A 25259-nucleotide genomic window follows, 5' to 3' on the forward strand; every position below is an offset into this window, starting at 1 on the left:
TAAGAGACAAAAAAATCGATTTTTAAAATGGGGCTAAGAGAGAAAAAATCAATTTTAAAAAAGGGAATATGATTATTTTTTTATATAAAAAATGAATATTTGTGTGATCATGATAAAATAAGACGCTAAAACAATTAAGCAAAATAAAAAAATATATATTTTATTTCAGATTTGATTATGTTATTGTTCTATTTTAAATATGCTTTGACTGGTGGTTCAAACTAGTGGAATGAAAGCAATGATAGCGATGATGAAGCATATCTTTTGTTATTTGACCTAAGCATTGAAGTATTCATAACAACACTTGCACCCTTAGAAGATAATAGTTTTAATTTTGGATCTGTTTCAAGAGACTTGATGGTTTTAAATGGGTCCCTTGCTTGATTTCAAATTAAACAAATTTAGGTACTTTTCAAATATATGTTTTGGCTGAATTTGGTGTGAAGGAATCGTGGTTTAAACTTTTCATTTTTCGGCCTTTATCTATCATTGTGCATCCCATTGAGGGAGTATGTTCTTTACGAAAGAAGATGGACAACTAATATTTTTAAGTTTAAGCACTAAGACGGTTGAGAAGTTCAGATTTGTTAAAGGTAAATTTTTGGGTAAGACGGTAACTCATAAAGAGAGTCTTCTTCCAATTAAAGAAATGAATGAGTAATTTAATTTCGTGTTTTCACCCAAGCGCCATATGATTGTGGTTGTTAGGTCAAGAATAAAGATGGCCCAACCCTTGTGTATTAAAAAAAAAAAAAGGCCCAGCCCACTATGAGAAACCCTAAATTTTCATAAAACTTCATTTCTTCTTGTTCTATCAGCCGCCTCCTTATTTCCTCATCGTTAACCTCTTTCTTATTTCAACTGGCGCCTCCTTCTTCCGGTGCGAATATGGAGAAATCAGTGATTGCAAGGAATAAAAAGGTTAGCAATTATATCCCTGATGATCTTGCCCTGCCAATTTTTTCAAAATTATCTCTGAAATCTTTGAATCGTTTTAGATGTGTACGCAAATCATGGTCGACTTTGTTTGAAAACCCTTCTTTCATAAGCTTGTTCCGCAACAATTTCTTATCTAATAACCATTCTTACTATGAGGATACATCTATCCTCCTACATCAGTATGTTCCTGATGATAGATCTGTGTTATATTCTCTTTCGAGTGAGAGGTTTGAGAATGGAACCAAGTTAGATTTGCCAAATCCATTTCAAGAGATGGAACCTAAATTTGTTATTTCGGGATCTGGTAGTATTAATGGGATTTTATGTCTACTTAATTACTCCCAACCTAATGCAAGAGTTGTATTGTGGAACCCAACTACTCAAGAATTCAAGGTTATTCCTACTAGCCCTTTTGAATTTGTCCCACATATGGATGTTGATTTACTTAGACATGGTTTTGGTTATGATTGTGTTACAGATGACTATAAGATAATTCGACAGGTGGTGTGTTATCAAAAACTTGACATTGATGTATTGTCATTAGGCAATATAAATGATGACCAATTTTGGGAGATATATAGCCTCCATAGTAACTCATGGAGGAAACTTGATTATGATATCCCTTTAAATTACAAAGAAAACGGAGTGTTCCTAGATGGAATGGTTCACTGGTGGAATGAAAATGAGGATGGTGATGATGATGATGAAGCATATCTTTTGTCATTTGACCTGAGCACAGAGGAATTCGTAACAACACTTGCACCCTTAGAAAATGATAGTTTTGATGTTGGATTTGTTTTAAGTCACTTGATGGTTTTAAATGGGTCCCTTGCTTTGATTTCAAATTATCCAAATTTAGGTACTTTTCAAATATCTATTTTGGGTGAAATTGGTGTGAAGGAATCGTGGTTTAAACTCTTTAGTTTCCGGCCTTTATCTATCATTGTGTATCCTATTGGAGCTGGATGGAAAGGGAATATATTCTTTACAAATGAAGATGGACAACTGATCTTTTTTAGTTTAAGCACTAAGATGGTTGAGGAGTTCAGTTTTGTCAGAGGCAAATTTTCAGGAAAGACAGTAACTTATAAAGAGAGCCTTCTTCCAATCGAAGAAATAAATGAGTAATTTAATTTCGTGTTTTCACCCAAGTGTCATATGATTGTGGTTGTTACTTTGTAATCAAAGGGGCCTTTCATTTAAGCATATCATAATACTATTAAGTGTAAGACAATTCAAGAAACCATTTGATGTTAAAGATTTTGCTTTATCAATTTCATTTTGACAATCTACTCAATTGTTACTTATTTCAATTGATTAATATAGAACAAAATAAATATAGAATTTGAATGTATCAAATATTGTGCACAAGTATTTGAATCGAATGCCTTTGTTGAATCTAACGTGAAAACTAAGGATTGACACTAAGTATTTTAAGCGGGTCATTTACTTTAGTGAAAAATCCAAAGAGATGTTTTTTTTTTTGTGGTGGTCGGGGTTCGAAACCCGGACCTTGCATATATTATGCATTGTCCATACCAACTGAGCTAAGCTCACGAGGACAGAGATATGCTTATTAGTAAGGTGAAAAATAAAAAGAGACATGTTTATTGGTACGGATTGACACTAATAAGCATTTCTCTTTGGAGGTTCCTTATAAAATGGACCTTTAAAAGTATTGGTTCATCATGGACCAATCTTTTCCACCATTTGATTAAATTTTCCACCAAATCTTAATATGTTCCAGACATATCAAATCTAACCCCAACTCTATCCCTCTCATTGCATCTTCTCTCTTCTTTATCTTCCAACTATGGAATACAACAACAATCTTTTTTTCTGGTTCATTTTTAACAAAAGCTCAATCCAAAAAAAAAAAAAAAAATTGAAAGAAAAATGGTACAATTTCTTGTCATAAATAATTTTGATATCTTAGATCATCCATCTTATCGATCTCACTGATTTACTAGAATTTTGTCAATTTAAATTAACATTAATTTCTTGAATAAGATAAACATTATGTAAACTTATAATTACTCAATAAAAAAATATAAACTTATATAAACGTTGAAAGCCAGATAGGAAAACAACAAGTCCAAAAAATAAAATAATCAAAGAGTCAAATATTTTTTTATCAAAAAATAAGTTTTAGTGAAGAAAAAAAAATTAATGAGGGGAGATGGAAAACTTTTTTTTTTTGAACAAATCAAAATGGGATTATATTAACAACACCGTAGCATTTTCCAAGCACAAGATGTGCCTAAAAAACTACTACAAAAAATATAAAGAGTTTCCGAAACAACAGACTAAGAAACCAGCAGTGGTTAGCCAATGCCTAAACATGCCATAGGACTTGACCACCACCTCTGAGTACCATAAACAAACCTGGTTTTTTTTAGCTTTTAGCCACCCTAACGATAACAATTTAATCTTATCCAACAACCCAGGAACATCCGTTACAACATTATTAAACAAACGATTATTACGATCTGTCCACACAATCCAGGTACACAGAAGCCAGATAAGCTGCATAAAGGAGCGTTTAGCTCTACCACCACCTGTCAAGTAAGTAAACTGCAGCAAATGATCTGAAAGATTATTGGGATCAGCCTCCAAACACCCTAGCCAAATGCGCACCTGCTGCCACTTAACAAAACAGTATTCGAGCAAGATAAGAACAAATGATCAGCTGTTTCAACATGACCGCATCCTGTACCACAAAGAGTCGCCTCGGAATTGAGAACACCACGAGCTACTAAATTTGCTTTCGTAGGTAACCGATTCCGAAGAAGACGCCAAGCAAAAATTGAGACCTTTAACGAAACCTGATGATACCAAACTAGCTCCAGATCGTTGTCCGTGGTAGGATTGCCACCCTCTGTTAATAAATCATAAGCTCCGTGAACAGCATAACCCCCGACAGGGTCAGGTAACCACACCCATCTATCTGAAACATTAGGCAACAAAGAAACATCAAGTAGTAAAGCCCTAAACTCCTCTAATAAATTCTCCTCCCATGCCCACAACCTACGTCTCCACCTCCATCCTTCCCCTCCCTGCTCCAAGCCAAGAGAGAACATATTCAACACCGAAATGGTTTTATTCTCAGCTAAGTCAAACAACCTACGAAACCACACACTAAAAGGAACCTCACCAACCACCTATGCAACCAAAACAACGTATCAGCACCATCCCCCACCTTTCTAAGCACACTACCACCGAACCACCCACCCCCTACATCGCCAACCCCCTCACAAATCCTCCCAACCTCCCTCCACCAAGACGAACAACTCCGGCCCCCAACCTCCAACCTTCCACCTAATTCACCATAACGGGCAACGAAAACATGATACCACAACCCTTCTCAATCCACTAACAACCTCCAACACTAGTTCCCTAGCAACGCTACATTAAACTCCTTCAACTTCCTGACCCCCAGGCCCCCAAACTCCTTTTTAGAACAAACAATATTCCAATTTATCCAAGTAATTTTCCTACGGTCCTCACTCCCCCCCCCCCCCCCCCCCCCCCCCAAAAAAAAATTTATTCAACAAAGATTCAATGGAAGAGATTATACCTGATGGAGCTTTGAAGAAGGAAAGAGCATAGACAAACAGAGAAGTCAGAACTGCGTTCAAGAGCATCAAGCGACCACCAAACGAGAGAAACCGGCTATTCCACCCCGACAGTCTAGATTTAATACGATTCACAACAGGGTCCCAAAACGACAGTCTCCGAGGATTACCCCTAATAGGCAAACCTAGGTACAAAAAAGGAATCTTACCCACTTTACAACTTAACACGGAGGCCGCCTCACTCAACCAAGAATCAGAGATATTAATTCCCACCAACAAGCTTTTATTAAAGTTCACTTTCAAACCCGACATCAACGCAAAAATGATAAGAGTCGCCTGCAGAGCACGAACATTAGCCCAACTTTTGTGACCTAACAACAGAGTGTCGTCAGCAAATTGAAGATGAGAAACAACCACCGGGTTGGCCGTCCCAACCATGTAACCTGAGAGATGGAAAACTAATGCATAACTTTACATGCATAGGAAGTAAGACTCTTCGTTTATGTACATAACCCATTACAAAATTGTTGAAAGTATACAAGAAAGCTAATAAGCTTCTCTAACGCTTTAGAAATCAATGGCCAAAAGATCAACAATGAAAGAAACAAATTCAACTTCAATTATGAATGGATTTTTTACATGGATAAAGGAAGAAGAAGAGAGTGCAATGAGAGAGAGTTGATGAGCTAGATTTGATGTTGATGGACCATGATAAGATTTTCTCAGATAGTCTAATCAAATAGTAGAAAAATTTGGTCCATCATGGACCAATATCTCAACAGGACCAAGCTAAACGGCACCCTATTTAGATATGAAAACTTTGTTTATGGTTTCTCCTCCTCAAATAATTTCTCTTGTTGTTTTTTTTTTTGACAAAATAAAAGATATTCATTCATTCAAATTGAAAGAGTACATCGATATAATGCAAATTCGCTAAAAATAAAAAGGATGAATCTGTGAACAGGCTCACAACATCCATGTTAATAGCATAAAACGGCAAAGTACAAATGCATACACATATGACTATATTTAAATCTCCGAAATAACCATGTTTTCGGATCTGCAACGTGGATGACGCCAAAGTCGTTGATTGGATCTACACTGGATCGAAGCTGATCTGACAATCTAAAGCGATCAAATACCTGAGAGAAACAAGAAAAACAAACAACGTCGCACAAAGTCGACGAACAACCAACGTCGCACGAAGACGACGGAATCACAAAATAAAACGAAATAGATGTGAAAATCACTTATTTCAATAAAAGGGAAATAGTAAAACGAGTTAGAGGGAAGATTTTGGGTCAAAAATTGACCCTAAATCTCTTGTTGTTTCTTGTTGCTTCTAATTTCTATTAAAACTTTAAAATAATATACTAATAAATATATTCCTTCAACAAAAAAATTTGTTTACGGTTTTATGCCTATATTCATGTTTACTGTAATTTAGGTGTATTTTCGCAATTTAATTATTGGCAAAATTGTATCACATTCGATAAATTATATAAATTTGTGTCTTCAAATTTATACTTAAAACACCTTAATTAAATTGATTTTAATTTTACAATGACAATCTATATTATTTATTAAAGATTTGTCATCCATTTTGAGGAGATTATTATCCTCAACTTCATTAGAATGACACATTAGTCTAGTAAGATTGTTTATTTTTCACCTATATCCTTCTATTTTGAACCTAGAACCTCTCTTAAAGAATTTCATATACTATTCTAATGTTAACTTGTGCCATAAGGGTACAAGATAAGAAACCAAAAGTAGAAATAAAAAATTTGGAAATTGTACATTCTTAATTTTGAAAGCTTTAAATTTTATCTTTTTAACTTGTGCATTTTTTGATTAATTCCTTTTTTAACTTCTTAACTTGTGTCCTAAGGGCACAAGTTAGCATGAATTTGAGCCGACTTTTTCCTTTTCAATTTCACCCTTCATTTAAAGTATTTTATTTACAATTTATCCTTTTTTAACAATATTTAAGTTATTAATTAAAAAATATATATTAATCTCACTAGTTACAAATAATATTTTAAAGTGATTTCTTTTTTGGTTACATTTTTAAATAAATGATAATTATAAGACAAATTTCATCAAAGTATAAGTGTGTGTGTGTGTATATATATATATATATATATATATATATATATATATATATATATATATATATATATATATATATATATATATAGACACACACACTTTATGATTGGTGAGTCTCATCCATATTCCAATTTTTTAGATCAATTAAAATATTAATTAAAGGTTTCATATATTTAACTTTTTTTAGTCAAAATTAAATATAATTATATGAGATATTTATAAATTACAATTAAAGTTATTTTTTTTTGTTCACCAAAAAAATTTTCTTTTTAAACACCTCGTTCTTTAAATTATCATGTGAATCAAAACCTTTAAAGTGTTTTATTTTAGGGTAAAATATGCATTTCATCCCTGCAATTATAGTCCATTTGATTTTTCATCCTTGAGCTTACTAATCCTCCCATTTTGCCCTTGCAAATATTAATCATTTGAAAATTCGTCCTAATCACGTTTAATTACTGACGTGGCATGTCATTAGTCACATAGAAGTGACGTGGCACGAGCTGATTGGTAAAAGGCTATTATGAGTCAACAAATACCACCTAAATTGACCATTTTGCCCTTAATGAACAAAGACAAACGTGAAATGTCACAATTACCCCTGCCTTCTTCCCTCAATCTCCTTCTCTTCTTCACTCGTTCTTTTCCTCCTTCTTATTTTCCTTCTTATTTTCTCCAAAAACCTGCTTGGAACTTGGACAATCAGTTTCCAGACATATCCGTCGCTTCAAAATCAACAAAAATAATTACAAATTTAAAATTAAAATGAAATTCTGAAACTGAAATTCGGAAACAGTGAAAATTCTGCCGCTTCTTCACACACATCTCTGTTCACCGTTTTTTCACCTTACTCCTTTCTCTTTTTGATTTTCAATTGATCCGACGATTGTGGAGCAGAATCAGGTTCTTCAGAAATTGAGCAGAATCAATTTCAATTTCTTCTTTAATTGAATTATTCTGAGTTACAACTTTATCCTTTTGAGTGAAATCAAGACGAGATTTCGCAGCCGGATTCGTCAACAAGATTGGGAGTTTATCCTTTTGAGATTCGTATTCGTCAACGAGATTGCGAGTTTGGGGAGAATCGGAGTTCAAGTGCGTGGATCTACATGTAGGTAAGGATTGAGGAGCAAGTGGTGAGAATCGTGACCGGAAAGACGACGTTGAGATTCACTGATAATTGAACTACGTGAAGGAGGATTTGAGTTAATGGGGAAGCAAATGAATTTCTTGATTTAATGATTTGGAATTTTTTTTCATTTATGAGTTTGTGTTGTGTGTTTGAAGTTTGTTGTTGTTGTTGTTGCTGGGTTATGAATTAAAAGCGAACATGGAAGAGGAGGTTGTGAAGATGTGGGTTTTGGAGAGAAGAGAATTTTGCTGGGTTAGGATTCACTTCGATTTAATTTGTGTTGATGATCTCTTGCTGTTCGTCACCTGTGTTTGAGAAAAAGCTTTTTTTAATTTTTGGGCAACAGAAAGAAAAGAAAGAAGTAACAGAAAGTTGAAGCAAATGAGGGCAACATGGTCTTTTTGGTGTGACTTTTGCTAATGACTATCCACCTCATCAAAAAAACGTGATTAAGACGAATTTTCAAATGATTAATATTTGCAGGGGCAAAATGAGAGGATTAGTAAGCTCAAGGATGAAAAATCAAATGACCTATAATTGCAGGGATAAAAAACATATTTTACCCTTTATTTTATATTCAATCTAATTTTTTATTACTTCTATAACTTTTATTTTAATTTCATATATTCTAAAAATATTTGCCTTTAAATTTTTTTAAAAATGTTTGATATTTTCTCATTCTGTGTTTAGCAACCCTCTCAATGTGTCACGTCTTGCTTATGTTCACAGATTAGGTGGCTTTGCTTTATCTCGTGAATCAACACAAGGTCCCAACCATATACAAACCTTTTGGCATTTTCACATACCAACAAAGAAACAAACATATATCCATTAAATTAAACACACACTAGCTAGGAGCTTCTCTCTTTATCTAAAACATTACCCCTTTTTATTTTATTTTGTTAAAGAAAAATAGATAAGGGGTGGACACGAAATGTAAGATCAAAGAGAACCATCAAATCCATTGAAGATTTATAATAAAATTTATGTGTGACCTATCAATTGAAGAATTGCGAACTTAAAACCAAGTCACGGTGTAAATGTGAGCGGAATGTCGAACCATTTATATCAACCCAATTGGTGCAGTACTATTTTTCTTTTTGGTATGTAGACGAAGTGACAAACACCACTTAAACTCACACAGACAACTATGAAGTTTTGGGTACGAAGAAAGTGTCCCAATTGGTACATTACCTTTTTTAATTCCTAACTGTTTGGTGATGGGAAAACAAACCTACAATTACTGCATTAGAGTTTACAGTTGAGTGACTTTTTCATGATAAGCATAAATAGCCTTGTTAGGACTCAACTTGTAAAACTACTATATATTAGTCTGTGGTGTCAATATTAAAGATAAAGAGGGATCATATGAACATACATACCACAGTAAGATATTGTATACCCTCAATTGTTTTCTAAAGCACAATTTACTCAAAGACAGAGTTTGTAAGAGGACAAACCTTAGAATGTCTTGGTTCCTTGTAATACTGTTTCTGATTGTAACATTTGGTACATTTTCTGAGGCTAGTCATCATCATCATCACAAGAAGCCTCTTTCTGCTGTTGTGGTTGGTACTGTTTATTGTGACACATGTTTTCAACAGGATTTCTCCATGGGAAATCATTTCATTTCAGGTCCATTTCTCAACTGCTTAATTGTCTTATTTTATTTTGCAAGGGAATTCAATTTTATATCTATATAATCTATACAAGCTTCTAAATTAGATAACAACTATGTAATACATGTTGCTTAAGAAAAAACTACGTAACACTTCAGATTGAAAGTGTGTTTGGTATTTGACACGTGACACATATGATTACATCTAATTGTTATTATTTTTAAATTATTACTGGTGTTGATTTGTCACTGTCGTGTTGGGTGTTAAGTACTTTATAGGCCGACCTTTTCATGCAATATTATAAAAATCCTAATGAACCGGCCAGTCGAACCATTTAAGAGCTGACTAGTTTGCCGGTTAGTTTGATCTCGATTACTTAAAAACCCTATTGAACCGCCCGGTTGAACCAATTAAGAGCTGACTAGTTTGCCGGTTGGTTTAATCTCGATTACATTGCAGTCTAATTGAACTGTAGTTCAACCGTAAGTTTAACCAATTAAATCATGCCCGTCTCACCTATTCGATCTTCGCTCCAGTGTTTAAAACATAGCTTTCAGGTGTTGTGTTGTCTAAATTTTATGTTGATGTTATGTTATTGTCCTATAAAAAATATTCTTGTGTGCAGGTGCATCAGTTGAAGTAGAATGCAAAGATGGAAATGAAATTTCAAAACCAAGATTCAAGAAACAAGTCAAAACAAATGAGCATGGTGAATTCAAAATCCAACTTCCATTCTCAGTGAGCAAACATGTGAAGAGAATCAAAGGATGTGTAGTGAAATTAGTAAGCAGCAATGAACCATTTTGTTCTATAGCCTCAGCAGCCTCATCTTCATCACTTCACCTAAAATCAAGAAAACAAGGACTACACATATTCTCAGCAGGGTTTTTCTCATTCAAACCACTTAAACAACCAAATCTATGTAACCAAAAACCAAGTGTTGTTCAAAACACAAAAAAGCTTCTTGATTCTTTGAAAAAAACTTCACTTCCTCCAAAAATTGATCCTTCTTTCCCACCCCCACTTCAAGATCCAAACCCCCCTAGTGGTGTTCTTCCTTTCCTCCCACCAGTTCCTTTAGTACCTGAAATTCTTACACCAATATTGCCACCAGAATTGTCACCACTAATCCCTAGTGGAATGACTAATGAAGAATCTAAATACAAATCAACTAAAAGTTCAAAAAATGTTCAATCTTTAGATGAAAAAAAAGTAATTAACCTTGATACTTTTCACATTCCTCCTAATCCATTTTTCCCACCACCATTAGTCCCTAATAATCCATTACAACCACCACGTACACCAACTATTCCTAATCCATTTCAACCACCACCATTAGTTCCTAATAATCCATTACAACCACCAACATTAGTCCCTAATCCACCACCATTAGTCCCTAATAATCCATCACAACCACCAAGTACACCACTTGTTCCTAATCCATTTCCTCCAACAATTCCTTTATTACATCAAATTCTACCACCAATACTGTCACCACTAGTCCCTAGTGGAAAGGCTAGTGATGAATCCAAATCCAAATCAACAAAAACTTCAAAAAATGTTGAATCATTAGATGAAAAAAAAGTAACTAACCTTGATTCCTTTAACCTTCCTCCTAATCCATTTTTTCCACCACCATTAGTCCCTAATAATCCATTACAACCACCAAGTACACCAACAATTCCTAACCCATTTCAACCACCAACTCCAACACCATTAGTCCCTAATAATCCATTTCAGCCACCTCCATCAGGATCATCACCATTGTTTCCTTTTCCGTCGGTACCAGGTTTAAGTCCTTCACCACCACCTTCATCACCTCCAGGATTGGCTTTTCCTTTTCCTCCACTATTCCCTCCACCTGGCAGTGGCACACCTCCCGCTTCTACAAAGAATGTTTCTCCTTAACTAAATGAGTAGATACTCAAATTGGTCATCGAAGTTAGAGGATTGTATCAATCAAGTCCCTCGTATTATCAATATTTCAAAATGATCACTAAAATTGCCGAAGGACTAGAATGTCATTAAATTCATTACATCGGGGTGCATTTGATAACATATCCAGGACGAACTTGTTTAACATTTTGCAATTCCAGTGATTATTTTAAAATATTGACAATGAGGGGACTAAATTGATACATTCCTGCAATTTCAATTACAAACTTGGATATTTACATATAGCAGCTAATAATATCCATGTATAATTCTGTAATAACTCCTTCCATGTGGCACTATTTGTTTTCTTTTTTCTACTTTATTATGATGTTTAGTGACTAATACTGAAAAAAATTTAAACATCACTGATGTAATAAATTTTAAGGATAAGGTTACCTTTGAGCTTCAATATTGTAAATTATTATTATTATTGGTAGTATTATTGTGTGTACTGTTGATCCTTGAATTGTTCTAGATATGGACTCATCAATAATCAATACCGTAGAGTATTTTAATTGGAAAAAGTGGATTCAATTTGTTTATAGTAAAATTTTCTCATATTGAAAAAATAAAAGAGAAGATTGATAATCAAAGACTATTTTGACTAACAAAGTGCCTAATCAAAAATTATTTTAAAATTTTGATACATTGATGGACTATCATGACTACTTTACACATTCAAGGATTAAAATGACGGTTACCCATTTATAAAATAGAGGACAAAATCTTCAATTTTTGCAAAATAGTGGGAAAAAATACATTTAAAGTTAAAATAAAATATCCAAACATGTTTATTTTTTATTTTACAAAATATCCAAACATGTTTATTTTTTGAGAAGAAAAAATATCTAACAATGTTTGTTGAATAAGCCAGCGTCCATGTTTTTCTTTGTGGTCCGTTATTGTTTCTCTTTGCTTTGAAACAAACAGAGAGAAACACTCACTCTACTATCTCTCGCAGTAACAACAACCAAGAACAACCATAGCCTCTTCAACAACACAACTATCCTCTCTCTGTTTCTCTGGTAACCCTCAAAACCTTATTCATCTTTTCTTCTTGTTTTACTCTGTTGCTGTGAATATTATTCATAGTTAAAATCTGTATAGATTTTACTACTTTTTTTTGAATGAAATGGTGAAATGGATTTTTTATATTGTGATGAAATTTGATGACCCAGTAACCTTATTTTGTTGTTCTTGAAGTCAAAATTGTATCTTTTGCTTATATTCTTATCTTGTATTTGAAACAATGAAATTTCAATCCATTATGATAATAGTCTCTCAACTATGCAATCCATTATGTTAATCTCTCTATCGTTTTATAAATATGAGACAAAATGATAGTTCAAAAACTAACTTCTTTGGATTGAGAATAGTTTAGGGACTATGTATTGTTTATCTATGAAGTACTGACACCGACACCAAACACGTCACTGAAGCTAATACGTTGACACCAATAATAATTTGAGAAAATAGAATTCTTGAATGTAACAACATGTGTCGGTGTCGGTGTCGGTATCGGACACTGGCACGTGCCGGAAATCTGACACACCTTCAATTTGAAGTATCCGTGCTACATAGTTGTTTATTATATTTCTATAGTCAAGGACTAAAGAATCATTTTCTCTCCTATTTAGCCCTTCAACTATAAAATATAGTAAATAGTCACTAAGCTATGATCAGTCACTCTATTGTTTTAAGGAGAGAGAACAACAGTTCGGAAACTAACTTGATGGATTGAAATAGTTGAGGGATTGTCTAGTATGTTTCTATTGTTCAGGGACTAAATTAGAGAGATAGGTTTGGGCAGTTTTGTCAAATAATGGCTATAGTAGCCAAAGGCTATTGTTTTGTGATGTGCTATTTAATATAAAATGTTGTCAAAGTAGCGGCTATTACAGTGCTACAGCACTGCAGCGTAGTGGAATTTAAACAAACCGCTATTTTCTGCTATCTGTAATTGTCAACACTTGTTTATGAACCGAATTGAATGTTTGCTCAATTTGAAATTTAGGGTTTTGATTGGTAGAAGTTCTTTGTGTAACCTTAAGTTATTTGCTACTAACAGGTAATACCGTAGATTTTGATGCATATGTGACTGTAAAATAGCAGCAACACTGACTAACTTAGTGTGGAAAAGTGGTTGTAAACATCTGATGAAGGTGCTTCAACTGCCCCAACTTGTAAGACATGGTCCATTTCAAAGCTATCCATGTCGCTACACTTCACATGTATCTTTTGTTTCACTGAACGCTTCAGGCTATCCTACGAAAGACATTAAGAGCAACAACAACGATGACTTGATTCAATCGTTGTGTAGAGGTGGCAATCTTAAGCAAGCCGTTCAGCTCTTGTGTTGCGAGCCGAATCCTACTAAAAAGACTTTCGAGCTTTTGATAAATTCTTGTATAGAACAGAACTCTCTTTCTGACGGCGTTGATGTTCATCACCGTCTTGTCGGTAGTGGTCTCGATCAAGACCCGTATTTGGCTACTAAACTTATCAACATGTATTGTGATTTAGGGTCTGTTGATCATGCTTGTAAGGTGTTCGATGAAACTCGTGAAAAAACCATATTTGTTTGGAATGCAATATTTCGAGCGTTGGCAATGGCGAGTCGCGGTGAAGATTTGTTAGAATTGTATGGTCAGATGAATTGGATTGGGATCCCATCGAACAGGTTCACGTATACGTATGTTCTTAAAGCTTGTGTTGTTTCGGAGTTGTCAATTTGTCCTCTTCGGAAGGGTAAGGAGATTCATGCTCATATTCTGCGACATGGCTATGAAGGACATGTTCACGTTATGACGACTTTGTTGGATGTATACGCTAGGTTTGGTTATGTATCCTATGCAAGTTCTGTGTTTGGTGATATGCCTGATAAGAACATTGTCTCGTGGAGTGCGATGATTGCGTGTTATGCAAAGAATGAAATGCCTATGAAAGCATTGGAACTTTTTCAGATAATGATGCTTGAGGCATGTGATACAGTTCCGAATCCAATAACAATGGTGAGTGTCCTTCAAGCTTGTGCAGGTCTTGCTGCATTGGAACATGGAAAGCTGGTCCATGCCTATGTCCTTAGAAGGGGTCTTGATTCTACACTTCCGGTTCTTAACACCCTTATAACAATGTATGGAAGATGTGGTGAGATTTCGACGGGACAACGAGTGTTCGATTATATGAAGAAACGTGATGTTATTTCGTGGAATTCTTTGATTTCCATATATGGTATGCATGGTTTTGGAAAGAAAGCCATCCAAATTTTTGAAAATATGATCAACCGAGGAGTTTCGCCGAGTTACATAACATTTATTACTGTTTTGTGTGCTTGCAGCCATGCAGGCCTTGTTGAAGAGGCAAAGATTTTATTTGAATCTATGCTTACTAAGTACAGAATCCATCCAAGAATGGAGCATTATGCTTGTATGGTGGATATTCTTGGCCGAGCTAATCGGTTTGATGAAGCAATTGAATTAATACAAAATATGGATTTCAAACCTGGACCAACGGTTTGGGGTTCGCTTCTTGGATCTTGTAGGATTCACTGTAATGTCGAGGTTGCTGAAAGAGCAAGCGCTATGCTATTTGAGTTGGAGCCTAAGAATGCTGGCAATTACGTGCTTTTATCAGATATTTACGCAAAATCTAGGATGTGGAACGATGTAAGGCGTGTAAGGAAACAATTGGAATCTCGCGGCTTGCAAAAGATTCCAAGTTGCAGCTGGATTGAAGTCAAAAGGAAGATATACTCGCTTGTCTCTATTGAAGAGTATAACCCACAAATCGAAGAGCTTCGTGCTTTCCTTATTACACTGTTAACCGAGATCAAGAATCAGGGTTATGTTCCACAGACAAACGTTGTTACTTACGATCTTGATGAAGAAGAGAAGGAAAGAATTGTATTGGGACATAGTGGAAAGCTTGCCGTTGCTTTCGGACTCATTAATACTTCAAAAGGTGAAATCATTAGGATTTCAAACAACCTGAGATTGTGTGAAGATTGTCATGCTTTTATGAAGTTTGTTTCGAAATTTACTAACAGAGAGATTCTTCTTAGAGATGTGAATAGGTTCCACTGTTTTAAAGATGGAGTTTGTTCCTGTGGTGACTATTGGTAGTTATTAGCAGAAAAAGCTTAGCATTTAAAATCCTTATGAGAGTAATTCTAATATAGTAACAGAAACCCAGTTGAGTTTGCACTGTAATTTTTTGTCTCTTTTTACAATGCATGGAAATACAACATTTAATTAAAACAATGAAAATCCTTATGAGTAATCTAATCACTTCATCATAAGTACTCAAATCAAACACTATGGTAGGAGTTTTTTTTTTTTTTTTTTTTCCTTTCAAAACCTTATACTGATGGGTGAATACAAATAAATCTTGTATATTTATGTTGGCGCTAGAGATAGTAACAATTTTTTAAAAATCGGATTGGAGATTGAACTGGTTAGATGTTCGAGTCATGGTTCAATTGTGGTTGAACTGGATGGTAAAAATAAAAGTGAATCAAAAAATTAGGAAGCTTGCTTTTCTGACCTGGAGAAGTTCACATTGACACATGGAAAATACTAAAATACCCTCAGCGGTAGTTAATTACCGTTGAGGACCCGGCGGCAGTTAACTACCGTTGAGGACCCAGCGGTAGTTAACTACCGCTGGAAAATTGCTTTACCGTACAAACTCACTTTGTTTCTGCCACTTTTTCATCCCCCAACAACCCCCTCTTCTTCTTCTTCTTCTATTTGAGACTGAAATTGAAAACTTGTTTACGAAAACTTGTTCACTTCTTCTTTTGTTATGTGACACTGAAACTTGTTCACGGAATGTAATACTGCTTATTTCTTTCAAAAACTCAAGGGTGAATTGCTTAATCTCTTTATTGGAATTGGAATGGAAAGTGGAACCTCACCGTAATTTCCTCCTTTGACGTGGGTGCTTGTTGTACCATAATCATGATTTAGGCTTCGGCGAGAACCATGGAATTGAACTGGGATCAGCCCACGAGCATCAATTGGGACAAACCCATGAACAATTTTGCAATCTACTCTTTCAATTCACTCTCAACTGCTCTCTCTTTGTTCACTCTTTCCGACTTCAATAACAGTGGCATCTTCTTCCTTTTTCCCCTCTATTCAATTCAATTCAATTAATAATTTCTCAACATTTCTACCATTTTTAGGTTTTTTTATTTAATTTTGAATTTGTTCATAATCAAATGAATAAATGGTATGTGGTTACAAAGGGATTTTAAAGATATAGAAAGAAACAGGAATGATGGGAAGTTCTGGAAAATGGAGAAGGAAGTGTACAGAAGAAATAGAAATGAAGTTTTTCTGATGGTCACAGAGTGGTGCGTGCGTTTGGATTTGAGAAGGTTTCCAGCGGTAGTTAACAACCGCTGGGTCCCAGCGGCAGTTAACTGCCGGCTTGTCCAGCGGTAGTTAACTACCGCCAGAGGTAATATGGTCATTTTCATGTGCCAATTGGAAGTATTCTTTGTCAAAAAAGCAACTCTCAAAAATTAGTTGAACCAACCGCAGTTCAATCGGTTCAATCTTGGGATCAAACCAATAAACAAACTGTTAAGGGTTGAACTTTACCAATTCGGTCCAATTTAACTCTCGTTTTGATATTTTAATGTTACAATTTGTAAATTATACTCTTTTTTCAATTACTTCTACTTACTCCTTTTCAATTAAACTAAAAATAGTGTTTTTTTTAAATAAAATTTGTTTTTGTTTTTTGTTATATGCAAATTTAAACTTCCATAAAACTATTTTTGGTCTCTCCTTTTCGGTCAACTCATGTCTAACCTTCATATTTTTTAATGAAATTTTCTAAAAATGTGTAGAACATTATGACAATCTCTCCCAAAAAAAATTATTTTTTTTTAACAAAATATGAATTAAATATGAACTTTTTTGTTTTTGGTGTTTAAAAATTCATATTTAATTCATGTTTTGTTAAAAAAAAATTAATTTTTTTTGGGAGAGATTGTCATAATGTTATACACATTTCTAGAAAAATTCATTAATTTTTTTTGGAAGAGATTCTTATAATATAATTTTTTTTGCACAATTTTATTCAAAAATATGAATTCTACTTATGATTTAAAGGAGGGACCAAAAGTGAAGATGAAAAACTTTTGGAGGACTAAAAGTTGAAGAAATTTTTTAGAGGGACTAAAATGAAAATTTGACATTCATAGAGACCAAAGACATATTTAACCCTAAATTTTACATAAAGTTACATATGCGTAAATTAAATAGTTTTGTAAATAAATGTGTGCTTAATTTTTTTTATATAATACATAATTGAATAATGAACAATAATTATAAAAAAAAATACAACAGTAATGCATCCAATTTAAATCTGAAAAGACTACAATCAAACTTGCTCTTTCGGCGAAGTGAAAAGAGTAAGATATTGAAATACAAGTGAGTGAGCAGTCCAATGTCGACCAAGTATGGCTAAGAATAAACTAAATGAATGATTTATAAAAAAAAAAATGTGCTCAAATATTCAATGTCTTAAGATTTTATATGAAGACGTGGTTTACATAATACTCATAACAAAAGGGATGAAGATTCTCAATGTAAGACTCAAAGGCAGAGAGGCTAATAAACAATATGGCATAGTAAGGGAACCCAAAAATTTACTGATAATAAAATAAGAGGAAACAAAACAAACTGCAGAAGGGAACCTTGTGATGCTAGAGCTAGAGATTAATACATCAATTGTATTTGTATTCGTATATGGTTTCTCTTTCTAATGGATCAAGATACTCGAGGCGCTCGGCTGTTAACTGATTGGTCGTAGGTTCAAATCCTATTTAGGGTACGCCGGAAGATTTAAAAACGTGCCTGACTAGAACAAGTCTTATTTCTCATTTCCATCTAGCATCTCCTTTACACAAAATTGATGCAAGTTTTCATACATTTTTTTCCATTTGTTAACCATCTGTACCGACTTTTGGCAATCACGTTTTAGTTTCTCTATCTCCATTTCAGAAGCAGCAGCTGAACCTTGACTCTGATACATAGGTTAAAAGAGATGTTAACTCACAAACAGGATTAAATAATCACTATCCTTTAAATAATGAGTTTAATTTTGATATATTGTCAGTGTAAAAAGGCTTTACAGCATCAGAAAATCACAACCAATTATGCGTGACTTTAGAAGCAGTTGTGATTACAGCCAAACATTTTTAATGATCTGACGATCATGATTCATTGAAAGTGTAATACACTTGACGATTTTTATGAATTAAATTCTGAATTAAAAAAAAAAAAAAACTGATATCTATAAATATTAAAGACACCTAATCATCAATAGAGACAAACCTGAAGTTCTTTACTGTAACTAGAAATAACTTGAGAACTAAGGTATGAAACATCCATGCATATATTGCTACCACCAAGACTGACAATAGTCGTTTTATCCGAGTCTTCATCTATTGAATTTGCATACTTTTCCAGAGGAGGAAATTGGGCTCCCTTCTTTTTTGAGGTTCCTTGTAAGCTAGAAGACATGGGATTACTCGAGTCATTTTCTTGACTAAGAACAAGAATATTAGTTATTGGTCCTGCAACATTTGAAAGATTGGCATTAAACAACGTAAAGAATGCATGCTTGAGCATACTCAATATTGAGAACAAAGTGATTGATATCTCGTCCTGAATGTGATGAGATATGAGCATATGCAGGTTCAGCATATAAAAACACAAATTGCATGCATTTATATAATCATCTAGAGTATATTGAAAAGAAAAATTGAGTATCTTCGTCAAAGGGAAATGGCAAATTACTCATAGTACCACCAATGGTGTGAATATGAAGTACACGTGTAAAAAAAACGGATGGAACAAAAATACTTCGGAAAATAGCACTAGCAGCACATTAATAAGAGTTGAATATATGATGCATACACTGTCAGTGCCAACTACACTGAGATAATTAGAGTTTTTAAAAAAAAGAGATGTTTAGAGCAAGAATACCCCTATATTTGTTTTGATCAAGTAAAAATTTTATGCACAGAGAAATCGTAATAATCATCTTAGTTGTTATAACATATCACACGCAAAGTGTCAGTTGTAACTCGGTTTCTAATTTGGCAAGAAAAAATAAATAAATTGAGCATTGACAAAGTAAAAGTTGCACAGAAAAAAGGTTCATAATAAATAGCACATGAATGACTCTTTACAAAACAAGATACGCAATCAAAAGAAGTGTATGCAATACCTTTAGCATGTTTAAACACACGAATGATGTTATGAGTACTGGCATTCCAAACTCGAACTATTCCATCATCAGATCCAGATATTAAAAAATTCTCGGCAGCACTATATGCTAAGCAAGTAACCGCCTTGCTGTAAGAATGAGAAAGTTAAATAGTTAAATGACGTTACACAGCTTCAATAAAGTTCTTTTGTTGTAATTGACAAGGCAAAGAAGCAAAAAGGAGAATAAGACGTACAAACAAAATTAAATCAGGGTATAGTTGGAGCTTAATGACTTTGAATCAGCGATAAACTCAAACGTGATTTCTTCTGACATAAACTATCCTAGATACAACATCACCAAGACTAAGCTTCTGTTTGAATTTGCCTATTTGAGTTTATCAACTGGCTAAAAGCACTTGTGCGACTGTTGGGAAAGCTTATGGAAACACTCAATGACATCTCCATGAGCTGTTTTCAGCTTTATTTCGCAAGCCTCTGGAATAGCTTATGAAAACAGCTTATAGCATATATGGAAACAGTTTGACTTTATTTAATTTTTTATTTTATAGAATTAGCTTATACATAAGCACTTATTTGCTAAGTGCTTAATTAAATTGTTTATCCAAACAGGGCCTAAATGTTTGCTTGAATTCTTCATAGTTGAGAAATACATTATGGAAGAACCCCATAGTCATCAAATTTGTCCACAAATTCCAAAGGACAAAACTGAATGCTTCCATAATCTTACTCCCTTAGGAACTACAAGTTACAATATTGCATTGTAACTACCATGTATGTTCCTAGGAGAGAGCATAAGACAGTCATGGTGAGTTAACTACACTCAAATTTTGGGAAATAATAATATATCATATATGCAAATTTAGCGAAAATAAAAAGGATCATGAAAGAGAGGATGACAACAGTTCAATACAGTGGACAATAAGATGTGAAAAGATAACCTGTGGTTAGAAAATGAACCAGTGATATATGAAACTTGATCATTAGTAGTGATTCTTGTGGTGTTAAGTGCAGCGACAAATATTTTTCCATCTTCACTACCAGCATAGAGGACATGTTCAGCAGGATCCAATGCAATGGCTTTAATTTTTGAAGGGAACACTATATTTCTTTGTAGCATTCCATTAGATAAGGTCCATACCTTAAAAAAAGAAAACACATTAGAATTCAGAAACAAGATCTGTGAATTGTCTTTTGGAAAATAAATAAATCTGTGAATTGGAAAACAACAATTAACAACAACAACCTAGCTTATTGCCACAAAATTGGGTCCATTTTCAAAATATTAAATTGGAAAATATGATTTTCGTATATATTCTTAACAGTGAACATTATCTCCGTCCCTAAATGTAGGAGCTTGTTTACTAAATTACGGGAATTAAGAAAGTTGGTAGTAGTATGAAATTTATTAATAATTTGTATTGTTTTGCAAAGTTTACAAAGAAGATGAAAAATAATTATATTAGCAAAAAAAATAAATAATTTGATGCAAAATAATTAGGGATATTATGGAATAGAATAATTAGTGCAGTTAAAAGCTTGAAAGAGATTCTATAAAAAGGGACCAGCGAAAAATACAAGCGGGTCCTACATTAGGGACAGAGGTAGTAATTAATACACAACTGAGATGCACAGTTCTGTATGCGAGAATCAACCCAAAAAGACGGAATAGATTACAGAATTATCGGTGGTGTAAAAAGTAACTCAGGTTCAAAGATAATTAATCACAGGGAGACAATATAGATCAAAGTCCACTCAAACATCTCAAAAAAGATTATGTACATGGCCAAAATTTCCTTAAATTGATGCCTCTTATACTTGAATAAAGCACAATGCACCTTTGACATCATCACCCAAGAACAAGAACAGATGGTTTCCCCCCAGCGTTATGAAAGTTTTGATATATAACCATAAATGATTAATATTTTCAACTAGTAAAGATTGACAATTTAATCTTGCTATAGTAAATATGATGTGACAAATAAATTCCATTGTTTATCTACTTTTCTACAACAACACTGCCACATAAAAACAGTAAAACAGACCTTACAGGTCCGATCATCTGATGCTGAAGCTATAATTGCATTGCACCCTCCATAACCAATCACAACATCATTTACACACAAGGTGTGGTCTGAAAAACTATACTCATAAATCTTGCTAGCTTCCCGTCTTCTCACATCATCAAATATCCTGGACCATATGATTCATAGTAGTGTTTTACGCAATGGTTAGCATTTCTATATAATCTCAAGGGAAAGCGAACAATAAGAGGTGAAAAAATGGAGAGACGAGATGAGTATCAAGTACATTAAGAGAGACCAAACTCGTACGCTTCCATTTTTAAAACCAGATATTAGAAGTGAGTCATCTTCAGAAAATACCAGGCAAGTAACAGCCGTATTATGACCATGCCACTTCTTAAGCAATCTGCCAGTTTCAACCTAACAAGTAACGGAGGCAACTCAGTAATACGGTGAAAAAGAAACAGGGAAGCAAAGGGTCTGTTTACTTTTCATGTTTGTTGCTTTCATTTTCACTTAAACTAATGAACATAAGAAAATATAGATCAAATAATTTTCTAATCATTTTGTTTTTGAAACACATCTAGCATTTTTAGAAATTTTGAAAATGCCAAATCATTGTTTCTGAAAAATGTATTCTTCCAAGCATGTCTTCCATCTTCTCTCTATTAAAATTGTTCACTATATGATTTTTCCATCTCCTAACTAGCAATTAAAATGAACATAATTTAAAAAAAATGAAAAATATAATGTTTTGAGAAAGTAAACAGAGTCAAAGTTCCCAGTTCGCACTTTCAATTCATAATTATCCAAACCCTAATGCCACAAAAGTTCAGCATACTGCCGCAAAGGCGCAGACAATCCAGGCTTCAATTTTTATAAAATATTTCCATTAAAAATCAACCAACAAATATTTCCATAAAAAATCAACCAACAATCAGAATTCTGAAACAAACTGTGATGCATAATAATACACAAAAGAAGAAAACTCACCTCCCACAAGTATATTTCACCCGACAAACCTCCACCAACTAGATAGGTGCCACTATGAATAGCAGCAAGAGGTGTAATAGGTTCAGCAGGAAAGCTCTTAACTTCAACTTGAGGCTGCACACACAACACACAAGTAAAAACATCATCATCCGTCATCATTCATCATTTAAGAAAATTGCCGGATACAAATACTAATCCATAAAGAAACCAAGTATAAATAAACAAAAGACCTTGGACCACGACCAGAAGAAAACGGAACCAGAGGAAGTTGCTGCGTCTCGAAGCTGAGAAGATGCAAGGAAACGATCACCAACAGAGACAAGTCCATGAGAAGGGGAAGAAAATGATTTGTAGCGGATCTGCTCAGAACCTGTGTGAAGGTCCCAGCATCCAATCCCACCACTAGCATCAGAGGATGAAGCCAAAACAACCACCATCCTTCACAACTATCCTACCAAATAACTATCACATAGTTAACACAAACAAGTTCCAACACTAGGAACAAATTTTTCACTACATTTTAATTTCAACAAGTAAATTAAAACTTAATTTGTCCTTGCAAACCTAAAACCCAGTGTTTTAATAACCAGACCAAACAGTTCAACCTGTTGAACCTTAAACAGGTCTTTACTACGCGGCTACGCCTCTATTAGTTTGGCAGTTCACTCGAAGTTTTGTCCCGATTCGAATAGTTTAAAACAGTTGAACCATTAACCAGCGGTATCATCAGTTGATGTCCAGTTAACTTTTTTTTAATAGCTAAAAACATAACAATATACCATCTTACGATCGAGTGCAGAAAATGTGAATTACTTAAGTATTTGCTGAGACAATTTATAATACCTGTATATATTTCTTCCAATCAACCAGTGAGACTCTATTTGGATTTCGGATAAAATTAAATGCTTATCATATAAGTGCTTATGTTCTCCCTCCGTCCCAAAATGTAAGCAAAAATGGGTCAACATAAGTTGATGTATCTGGTACAAATTTTGAGCCAAATACATTAACTTTTGTTGACCAATATTTGCTTACATTTTGAGAGACGGAGGGAGTATATGTTATAAGTTGTTTTCGATGTTGTGGATGTCGGAAGGTAAAAAACCAGCCATATAAACACGACATTGCTGCCTATGGTGCCGCCAATGCCAAGGTAGGCATCCCTTCATAAACTGGCTATGTCAAAAATCCGACACTCCATTCCACCATGGCCGCAAATTAACAAAATTTACTATATGCTATATGGAGAGCTTATGAAAATAAGTTGAAAAGAACTTCCGAACATTTCATAAGTTGTTTTTAAATAAGTCAATCCAAACAAACATGATTCAGTTTAATTCTCCAATTTGAAAAGAAAAAAAAAGTTTAATTTATTTATTTTTTGTTCATTGCATTCGTGCTAGTCTCTACCCTAACAATAAATAAACTAAAACAATACTAGAGTGATTCTCACTGAAACACTCCAAAGTTTAACTTTGAATATGTGAATATATGAAACTAACAAAAACAGGTGAATAAGATGCACGAAAATTGGTGGTGTAACGGATACCTGTTGTAGAGACGACGGTGTAAACGGCGGCGAGCGACGGAGGGAAAGTGAGAGTTAGGGTGACGAGTCAATCAATCACTATATAGTTACATACATTTTATTTTATAGATTTTTTATTGCACTACGTTTATTTTTTATTGCACTACGTTTATGAAAAACAATTTTTATGAAATTTTATATTAATGTGTCGGCTTAATTGCACTTTTGGTCTTCACATCCTAGTCAGTTCACGAAATTGGTCTCGCCTCTTTCAAATCGAACAAAACTGTACTTATATTATCATTTTTTTTTTTTGCAATTTTGGTCCTAATCCTCATTTTACCCTTCAAAAACGCTGATGTCAATGACAGATCCAAAAATTTTAATAAGTGGGGTTAAAAAATTTATATAAAACTATATAAACGCGTAAGCATGCAAAAATTATATAGGTTGTGTTTATAATTGCTCTAAAATATAGATTTTTGAAGATACTTTTCTATTTCTAGCCGAGTATAAAAAATATAACCCTAATTAATTATTTTTTCAACCACCAACGTCAATCACGGAGTCTTTTTCAACAAATATAAGAATTTTTTTTTAATGAATATAATAGTAATTTTATGGGCATGCTAACAATATGCTCTAAGAGAATTGGTTAAAGATTTCATAAAAGAATTTTTTTTCTTCTTAAAAATAAGCGTTATTTTTGTCGATATAATAATTACAACAATTTTTTATAAAAAATTACTTTTTTGAATTCTTTTTTTTTTAAAAGATTTCTTTTGAATTCTTATCCAGTGCTCTTAGAATACTCATTAAGATCCTTCTTAGTTGGTAGAGGAGTGTAGGTTGTTGTTACTGACAGTTTCCTTGCAGGAGAATTTGAATGATGTTTGGACGTGGATCCCTGACCCTTTGACAGGTTATACAGTTAGAGGGGCGTACCATACACTTACGGATGGTGCGCTTCTCAACCATCATGTGACTTGATTTCGGACGACATTCTGTGGAGGAAGGACGTTCCGCATAAGGTAACGATCTTCGCGTGGCGGCTGTTTCTAAATAGGTTGCCTACAAAGGCTAATTTATTCCGTCGGGGGATTATATCTATTGATCAGCAAATGTGTGTTGGTGGGTGTGGAGTGCAGGAGACTGA

General features: G+C 34.0%; 5 protein-coding genes across 7 annotated transcripts; 3 read left to right on the top strand and 2 right to left on the bottom strand.

Annotated features, from left to right (window-relative positions):
- Nucleotides 1-853: 853 nt before the first annotated feature.
- LOC146904566 (putative F-box protein At3g16210) lies at nucleotides 854-2213 on the top strand. Its single transcript, XM_085723640.1, has one exon. It carries the CDS (start codon nucleotides 889-891, stop codon nucleotides 2065-2067), a length of 1179 nt encoding a protein of 392 aa, XP_085579766.1. The 5' UTR covers nucleotides 854-888; the 3' UTR covers nucleotides 2068-2213.
- A 1347-nt stretch (nucleotides 2214-3560) lies between these two features.
- Nucleotides 3561-4952, bottom strand: LOC146904567 (uncharacterized). The gene is made up of 3 exons (XM_085728316.1): nucleotides 4724-4952; nucleotides 4094-4257; nucleotides 3561-3995 (listed from the first exon to the last, which is right to left on the bottom strand). Exons 1-3 carry the CDS (start codon nucleotides 4950-4952, stop codon nucleotides 3561-3563), a joined length of 828 nt encoding a protein of 275 aa, XP_085584442.1.
- A 4155-nt stretch (nucleotides 4953-9107) lies between these two features.
- On the top strand, nucleotides 9108-15571 carry LOC146904568 (uncharacterized). The gene is made up of 4 exons (XM_085731147.1): nucleotides 9108-9393; nucleotides 10003-12337; nucleotides 13381-14543; nucleotides 14650-15571. The coding sequence occupies exons 1-2, from the start codon at nucleotides 9225-9227 to the stop codon at nucleotides 11283-11285; spliced, it is 1452 nt and encodes a 483-aa protein (XP_085587273.1). The 5' UTR covers nucleotides 9108-9224; the 3' UTR covers nucleotides 11286-12337; nucleotides 13381-14543; nucleotides 14650-15571.
- On the top strand, nucleotides 12204-15571 carry CRR2 (Tetratricopeptide repeat (TPR)-like superfamily protein). Its single transcript, XM_085731146.1, has 2 exons — nucleotides 12204-12337; nucleotides 13381-15571. The coding sequence occupies exon 2, from the start codon at nucleotides 13469-13471 to the stop codon at nucleotides 15431-15433; it is 1965 nt and encodes a 654-aa protein (XP_085587272.1). The 5' UTR covers nucleotides 12204-12337; nucleotides 13381-13468; the 3' UTR covers nucleotides 15434-15571.
- Nucleotides 15572-17854: 2283 nt separating this feature from the next.
- LOC146904570 (protein ROOT INITIATION DEFECTIVE 3-like) lies at nucleotides 17855-24185 on the bottom strand. Of its 3 annotated transcripts, none has more exons than XM_085731148.1 (9): nucleotides 24125-24185; nucleotides 22806-23021; nucleotides 22576-22689; nucleotides 21869-22002; nucleotides 21604-21751; nucleotides 20500-20699; nucleotides 19560-19687; nucleotides 18662-18903; nucleotides 17855-18350 (listed from the first exon to the last, which is right to left on the bottom strand). In XM_085731148.1, the coding sequence occupies exons 2-9, from the start codon at nucleotides 23010-23012 to the stop codon at nucleotides 18198-18200; spliced, it is 1326 nt and encodes a 441-aa protein (XP_085587274.1). In that variant the 5' UTR covers nucleotides 23013-23021; nucleotides 24125-24185; the 3' UTR covers nucleotides 17855-18197. The 3 variants fall into 3 exon arrangements, with proteins under 3 accessions (XP_085587274.1, XP_085587275.1, XP_085587276.1); XM_085731149.1 differs by having other exon boundaries at nucleotides 22806-23026; XM_085731150.1 differs by having other exon boundaries at nucleotides 22806-23037.
- Between the last annotated feature and the right edge of the window lie 1074 nt (nucleotides 24186-25259).

The sequence above is a fragment of the Medicago sativa genome, chromosome 7 (assembly GCF_051527215.1).
Source record: "Medicago sativa cultivar Bolivia chromosome 7, Bolivia_mono, whole genome shotgun sequence".
Taxonomy (NCBI): domain Eukaryota; kingdom Viridiplantae; phylum Streptophyta; class Magnoliopsida; order Fabales; family Fabaceae; genus Medicago; species Medicago sativa.